At 43.1% G+C, this 7,893-nt stretch overlaps 2 protein-coding genes across 2 annotated transcripts in view; one reads left to right on the forward strand and one right to left on the reverse strand.

Annotated features, from left to right (window-relative positions):
* Positions 1–3,905, forward strand: part of crocc (ciliary rootlet coiled-coil, rootletin) — an 18,480-nt gene extending 14,575 nt beyond the window's left edge. The window contains exons 31-36 of the mRNA XM_025060044.1: positions 131–355; positions 443–592; positions 683–883; positions 1,223–1,354; positions 1,677–1,850; positions 2,933–3,905. Coding sequence (XP_024915812.1) covers positions 131–355; positions 443–592; positions 683–883; positions 1,223–1,354; positions 1,677–1,850; positions 2,933–3,031 — 981 coding nt within the window. The 3' untranslated portion in view covers positions 3,032–3,905. The remainder of the gene's footprint in view (positions 1–130; positions 356–442; positions 593–682; positions 884–1,222; positions 1,355–1,676; positions 1,851–2,932) is intronic.
* Positions 3,906–4,187: 282 nt separating this feature from the next.
* mfap2 (microfibril associated protein 2) overlaps positions 4,188–7,893 on the reverse strand; it is a 6,112-nt gene continuing 2,406 nt past the window's right edge. The window contains exons 2-9 of the mRNA XM_008319852.3: positions 7,674–7,735; positions 6,983–7,024; positions 6,551–6,577; positions 6,391–6,468; positions 6,227–6,268; positions 5,530–5,617; positions 5,344–5,417; positions 4,188–5,020 (exon numbers count right to left, since the gene is read on the reverse strand). Coding sequence (XP_008318074.1) covers positions 4,917–5,020; positions 5,344–5,417; positions 5,530–5,617; positions 6,227–6,268; positions 6,391–6,468; positions 6,551–6,577; positions 6,983–7,024; positions 7,674–7,735 — 517 coding nt within the window. The 3' untranslated portion in view covers positions 4,188–4,916. The remainder of the gene's footprint in view (positions 5,021–5,343; positions 5,418–5,529; positions 5,618–6,226; positions 6,269–6,390; positions 6,469–6,550; positions 6,578–6,982; positions 7,025–7,673; positions 7,736–7,893) is intronic.

A 7,893-nucleotide genomic window follows, 5' to 3' on the forward strand; every position in this document is an offset into this window, starting at 1 on the left:
GGTGTGCTGTGTCACAATGGCAAATAATAATTCACTTCACTTCACTAGATCTAAAGCTAATCAGAAATGTTTTGTCTTTCAAGATGACTCCATGAAAATTGTTAATTGCTTTGACTTTGACGAACTGCAGGTGGCAGATGGAGAAGTCCGTGTTTCGCTGCTGCAGAGGGAGGTGGAGCGGCTGAGTCAGGCTCTGGTCAAAGCTCAAGAAAGTGAATCTTTGCTCAAAGAAAAAACACTGTCTCTGAACCACAGTCTTCAGGAGGCGACAGCAGCTCACAGCAGCACACAGAGTGGCCTCGCTGCTCTGCAGAAGACACTGAGTGTGACTGAGCAGGAGAAAAACCTGCTGCAGGTCTGTAAAGGAGAAAAAGATGATAAAAATAGATATAGACTATAAACAGGATTAGCAGCTTTTATTATGATTCCTTTGCGCTTACAGGAACGAATGGATGAAACAAGGGTATCATCGTCAGAAGCGAGGGCCAAAATGGCGTCCCTCTCTGAGCAGGTCCAAAGTTTCCAGTACGATCTGATCCAGAGTGAGCAGAGACGGGAGAAGCTGGAAGCTGAACTCAACAACACCCGGGAGGTGAAGATTTATTCAACCTAAGATTTGAAAGATTTTTATTTTACTTTGAGGCTGCTGTTTCATTTTTCATCACTGTCTTCTGTTCTCCAGGTTCTGAATCAGCGCTCGTCCGCCCTGGTGGAAGCTCAGCGCAGCACTCAAACGGCTCAGACAGAGCGGGCGTCTGCGGAGGAGCGACTTCGTGCGCTGCAGCGAGCTGTGGCCACGCTGGAGACTGAGAAAAAAGACGCTGAGCGTCAGGCTTCGAGGCTGGAGAAGGACAAAACTGCACTGAGGAACACGCTGGACAAGGTCAGCGGCTGTGTCTCTGGTTTGTCACTGGTCTGAGCTGGAGTTAATATGAGAACATTTGGATGTTCAAATAGAAAAAAAATCATTGGGTTTTGACAGTAATATTCATACAAACTGTAAAACTCCACTTTTTGGACGCTCAAAATATCCTTACAGATACACTGCAACATGAACCTTTAGTTTTGAAACAACAATGTTAAACCAGGGTTTACACAAACAGTCACCTGGTTTCCAACACTTGTTATGTTAAAGACCTTTTCAGCCTCTCGTATTTTATAGACATGAAACTTATATATATATAATTTTGTTTTTGTTTTTTTTTTCCTGTGTTTGCTCCAGGTGGAGCGTCAGCGGCTGAAGTCGGAGGAGGGCAGCATGAGACTGACGGCAGAGAGGAGTCGCTTGGATCGCTCTCTGAACACAGCTGAACAGGAGCTGCAGGAGGCGCAGCAGCAGATCCTGATGCTACAGGTCAGAAAACCCATGTCGACAGTAAACACATGTTTAGAGTTGGACCTGTGTGACTGAGTTCAGCAGAGGCTGTGTCGGGTCGGGCGGTGTTTCTTGTTTTCCCTTATTTCTATTGTTACTATGAGCTGTCAAGAAAAAACAAACAAAAGGTTCCGCTAACGTCCAACAAACACGCGTTTGTCTGATGTTCCTTGGAACATTTTTTTGTTTTCCTGTTAATAAACAAGAAACATAACTGTCAGACTTCCTTTCTTTCTTTTTTTTTCTTTTTTTTTTTCTTTTGTGCTCACATTTGTTCCGTGTTTGTGTGCTGTGTGAGTAGACTCAGCTGGCCGAGGTGGAGCAGTCTCACAGTCTCTGTGAAGGTTTGGGGAGGCAGCGTGACGAGGCTCAGCGGGAGGCAGAGAGACACAGGACAGAGATCAGAGACATGGAGCGCACCCTGGTGACCAGAGAGAGAAGTCATCGGCAGCGGGTCAAAGGCCTGGAGGAGCAGGTGCCCGACGAGAACACGCATCAAACATTTTCTAATGCGACGATTTAACTTTTTCATGATGTCTTCATCGATAAATCACAGCTTGTTTTTTACAAGTGTTTACTAAACGCTAACAGATCGATGGGCTGCAAATGGTTTATGAGCTCGAGGCTTTAGAAAGACACAGACAGAGAACAGACGCTGTAGATCAGAGGGGTCCAATGAGTAGATCAGGATCAATTCACATAAAAAAAACGTCCAATGAGTAGATCAGGATCAATTCATATAAAAAAAAAAAACATGTAGATAAATAAAATTATAGAGTGAGTCGTAGTGAGCATGTGGCTATGAACATTTCATTTGTGCCATAGAACTACAGTATATGCATTCATTTCGTATCCAAACATATAATGTGAATATGAACTATGTTCCGTTTATATTTGTAAAATATAAACAGAAACAGAAAGCTATCACAAAAGCCTGGTTAAAAAAAAAACAACACAACTACACACAAACACCGTCAGTTTCATGTTCTGAGCCGCTCGTACGACACAGTCTCGGTTTTAAATAACAGGCGGATGTATCCCAGCACGACCACAGTATTCAAAATAAAAAATAAACAAAAAAAAACTGTCTGTAACTAGAACAGTTCAGAATGTCAGGGCAACAACAAAACACCGTACGGCCTTTTGTGTCAGTTCCTGGCCTGCGCTTGCTGTCAGAAACCTGGCAGAGTGTGTAATCGCTCGGAGGGAGGGAGCCACAGAAAACACATCCTCAAGGAATTCCGTCTTCGCCTGTAATGATGACTACGTGGTTCTGGATTCAGCCAGAAACAACTTCTCCCAACAGTCGACCTAAGGCTAGTTTATTACGACATGATAAACCTAAGAACCCGTGTCGTCCGAAAAAAAGACAGTCAAGGGGCAAGACGCGAATGATCTTCATCGAACTACAGAGTGCTGCAATTCAGATTTCACAATTATTTTTCCTTAGGACAGTAAAGGCAGCACTGGCCTCACCTTTTTTTTTTCTTTTTTAAGTTTATGTCTCCTGTACCGTGAGGACCAGGATCATGTCTGGTCCCCGTCTGTCTGTCACAGGTGTCCACACTGAAGGAGCAGCTGCAGCAGGAGATAAAGAGACGACAGCCGTCTCTTCCGTCGTCCATCCTGTCGGCCGGGAACAAAGATGTAGCTTAGAACCAAGGTGTCTCCAACCCATGGTCCGGGGACCAGTGCCGGTCCGTAGGTTCCTTATTTGGTACCGGGCGGCAGTGGGACACGGTGACAAAAATGTACTTCAGTTTCACTAATTTACTTCATTCCAAAAAGAATCCAGTCATATTCCTGTACTTTTTTTCATTCAAAGATAATCTGACAGTGTTTCAAAACAACAGGTCAAAGGTCATTCAGACTCACAGAAGGAAGTCTAGAAGATGTTTTATATCCTTCATTGATGGAGCGGTGTTAGCGTCCGACCATCACCAGCATTCAGGGAAAACATCTAGAGCAGTATTAACCCTCCTGATGTCACTGTGAAAAACATCGTCTGTTTTATATTCTGTTACTCTGAAGTAACACCAGCGTGTGGATTTCACGTTGTTTTTATTTATCTTTTAATATACTTTAATGAAGAACACTCAACCTGTGGCTCACAGACCAGGACGTGCACTGATGTCATCAAACAGACTCAAAAACTCAAATCCGGAAACTGAAGCTGTCGGTTTTCACTGTTTTTTTCCTCGACGCCTTTGCATTTTCATGAAGATAAAAATAATTAGTATCTCACAGGTGAATATGAGCTCATTAATGTTGACGAAACTACAATTGTTTTTTTTGTAGTAACAGACATATTTTCAACTGACCTCCTGTATATTATTCTTAGTAAATATTACTAGTTTACTTTACTGTTACATAGATGTATTTTTATTAACCATTTTCAGTAATTCCGTGTCATTGTTGTGCAGTACTGCAGTGTTTTCAATGACAATCACTTCTATAATATACTCTGAAGGTATAAACTTTACGAAAACTGTTTTTATTTTTAAAAAATTAAAATTAACTCACAACTAAACCACTGATGAATTGTGATTTTTTTTCCCCACGTCGACTAATCTAACAAACTCAACAAGTGTAATTTCATGACGTCATCCCGTAATCTAACAAACTCAACAAGTGTAATTTAATGACGTCATCTGACTGAACGAACTACACAGACGTACGTCGGCTTCCAGTGACGTCATTTCGCAAAGGGATCCTCCAATCACCGCGCCGCTCATTCCGACCACCTGTTACCAATGACGAGTTAACGTCCACTTCACAAAACTCATGATTAACGCACAGGAGTCTCTGAATATTCAAAATGTACTTTTGTTTATTTCCGTAGTCTTTATAGTGACACTTTTACAAAGCAGTAGTACCGGGGCGGCCCGTGAGATGCCTGTTTTGGCGCATGCGTCGCCACTGGAATACACCAGCTCTGTGGCCCAGATCCACGCGGCACTGGTAGGAGAAACCTGAGGACACTGACCGGGATGGATGACGCATCGCATGATCTTCAAGGATGAGAGCGCTGACAGCCTGACACTGACGCTGACACTGACGCTGACGCTGGGTCGGTTCCTAACGGTCAGTGCGCGGTGATGAGTTGAACGTCCTGACAAAACGACTGCTTCTCGAAACAAGTAACGTTACACAAAGCATGAGATTAATATGATACAATGATGCCATAAAATACAAAAAAAAAAAAAAAAAAAAGAAAAAAACGACATTTGTCAGCTTCATGTGCATCTGTTAAGGTTAACTCTCGATAGCACCAGTGTGATGTATACAATCATCAATGTTTTCTGAATATATTTCACCATCTGACAGGATGGCGGCAGACACACACACACACACACACACAGCTGGGAAAGTAAATGTGGAGGATAGAGGGAATCTTTGGCACCAGACTAGTGAGTTCTACAGATGGAGCAGGAGGAGAAGGAGGTGAAACAGGGAGAAGGAGGTGAAGGCTGGAGGACGTGGAGGGGAGAAAAGCGGTGGCAGTATGTGGGCAGGTCGTGTCCCTGATCTCAGTACTCAATCAGCAGCCGCCACAGCTCTTTCCGCAGCTTCCTCCCAGCGACGCACACTGTCCACTCAGCGCGGCCACGCCACAGCGGGAGAACTGGTCACGGCACAGGTCAGCTGCACGAGTGAAAAAAAAAACACAACTGACACAGTGTCTGAAGAAACTTCCAGTTCTAAATGTTCTAACACAGGGGTCCCCAAACCCCGGTGCGGGGACCGGTGGCGGTCCGTAGGTCATTAGGTACTGGGACACGGTGACAAAATGTACTTCAGTTTTCACTAATTTACTTCATTCTAAAAGTATCCAGTCATATCTCTTTACTGTTGATGTTTTAAAACAACAGGTCAAAGGTCATTCAGTCTAACAAAAGTCAAAAAGTCTACAAGTCTACTGTTCTTTGTTCCTCACAGAGAAGGATCCCGTGGGACAGTGGACCTACCTCTGAGCAGCTCTTCATGTGCGCACACGGTCCTGACGCACACCTCCTTGTTGACGACGTACACCCGTCGCAAACTAAAGTAAGAAAACAGCGTTATCTTTATTTTCTGTGCATCAGGTCTAAAATAATACATGTTTTAAAAACCACAGCCACAGCTGTACGGTTTGGGTTTTTTTCTCGTTGTACCTGTAGAAGCAGAGGCTGTTCAGACACTGCTTGCACGGCTTGTGAACAGAGTAGAGCCTGGTGCAGGGATACTGCTCCTCCCTGCAATCTGGAGATCAGACACACGGGGTGAATTCATTTGTGATAATAACGGATAAATACTAGGGATGTCCGATATTGTTCAAAGACTTAATTTCCGATTCCGATATTAACCGATACCGATATAGTGGGGCAGTGGTGGAAGTAAAGTGTTGCCTCCTCGCTAAGGTGATGGGATAAAACAGTGTTTCTCAATTATTTTCTGCCCCCTAGGGGACAGAATTAAAATACTTTTAATCGCCTGGTGATATCAATTTATTTATCTGTACAAACCACTGTAAGAGTTGCTGGCACCAGCATTCTGCATACAAAATAATAATAATGAAATAAGCTGCAATGCTGCCACCTAGTGGCTTTCACTTTCATATACAGCCGGTTTTCCCCCCAAACTATTTTCTAGTGGCTTTCACTTTCATATACATCCGGTTTTCCCCCATACTATTTTAAGAGCACACATCATTTGGCGAAAACCCAGGCATTGCGTTATCAGGTTGTCATTATCGGAGGGAAAACCGAATTAACGATTCTTACAGATGTTACAAGATATGCTAATATCGGTTGGCCGATATTATCGGACATCCCTGATAATTACGTCTCCTCATTCCTGCAGCCTTCTTACCCAGAGGGCCGGGCTCTGTGGGCTCTGTCTCCAGATCAGATCCTACATGAAAAAAAAAAACCCCAACAAACTTCACAGTGAGTCGAGGCCAAAACCTCACCAGGCTACAGCGTTTGTTTACCAGAAAACAGTGACGTCGATGTCATTAAACGCAGCAGACTTACCAGGTATTTCTGGGACCACGGGGTCGACTCGAACCTGCTGTTGGAAGGTTCCAGGAGGAGACTCATGGTTCTCTGACTCTGGAAAAACAGGAGAAGAAGGAGGTTCTAACAGGAGAGGAAAAACTAGAAAACATTTCTATAAACTCAGAGGAGGTTTTACCTGGTGCAAAATCTGGCAAATAATGGTCTGTGAAGCCGTCACATAAACAAACAAAACAAAAACAAAAACACACAATGAGTCCAAAGCTGTGAAATCAATGAGCATCTGCCCCAAATGCCCTCATCACTGCTTCCCATTCACCCCCAGGAACACACTGGTAGTAAAAGCTTCAGTTAGAGACGTGGGATTTAAACTCTGATTTTATATGAAGGATATTTATAAACAAGAACATTCTCCACGTCGGTTCAACTGTTTTTTGTTTTTTTTTACAGGGTGACATCAGCAGTTGCTCTGCGGGGGGTAAATAACAACCAGAGGAGAGAAAACTCCTCCAGGGGAGGTCACGTTTCAGAGGATGGTGAATGATGGGGAACAGATGCTGAACTGGGAGGGAAAACAAATCCACAGTAATGAGGTCTTTAATAAACTTACACTGATATGGATCCGGAAATGGATCCTGGGCGAGCAGTAGAACTGTGGAGGAGAGATGAAGTCACCGCAGGAAATAGTGGTTAGTGAAGTGGTGAAAAACAGACAGGAATAACAGGAGCACAGTGGAAACAGATGCTACTAAAAAATACTCAATATACTCCTATACAGTTTTGACTAGAAATGTACACGTCAATTCAAGGAATTACAACACCTTAAACTGCAGTTTAATCTGGTTAAATCTCTAGTTTTGAGGTAATTCACACAGACAGAAGGAGCGAGGACTCTGATTGGTTTAGGAGTCCTCGCTCCTTCTGAAAATTAAAAAAAATTCTGCTAAACAATTGTCTAAACATCAGAAGATTGTTTAGCAGAAAAAAATTAATTTTGTTTTCTATTCATAACAAAAAGTGTAGAAACTGCTGCTGAATGTGCATGAACTCAGAGCCTTAAGGTGGAATTACTTTATTATTATTATTATTATTATATTACTGTAATGAACGAGGCCAAACGAGGGATCATGTTAAGAAGGTCATGCACATTCAGGAGTGGTTCCCGTCCTTGGCCTTTCACAAAATTTTCCCATGATGTTTAGTGTCTTTTCCTATAAAAAAAAAACAACTGTACAGGGGGCGCCACATCCAAACACTTGAATTAAAATGGTTCAAATAATCAATAATCAAACAGTTTCTACCTGGCATGCAGATGAACAGGAAGAGTCTCATGGTCTCCACAGGAAGTAGGCTGACTTCAACGCTGCAGGAAGAGGAAGTGGAATCAAATCAGAGCCGTCTGAGAGGAAGGAACTGAGTGGCACAGGATTCACTTCTTCTCTGCTTTTTTTTTGTTTTGTTTTTCATCTTTTCCTTGTGCCCTTCCTCACCTCTCATAACCCCCACTGCTCTGCCCCTGAC

Source organism: Cynoglossus semilaevis, chromosome 11, assembly GCF_000523025.1.
Source record: "Cynoglossus semilaevis isolate Cse_v1.0 chromosome 11, Cse_v1.0, whole genome shotgun sequence".
Taxonomy (NCBI): Eukaryota; Metazoa; Chordata; class Actinopteri; order Pleuronectiformes; family Cynoglossidae; genus Cynoglossus; species Cynoglossus semilaevis.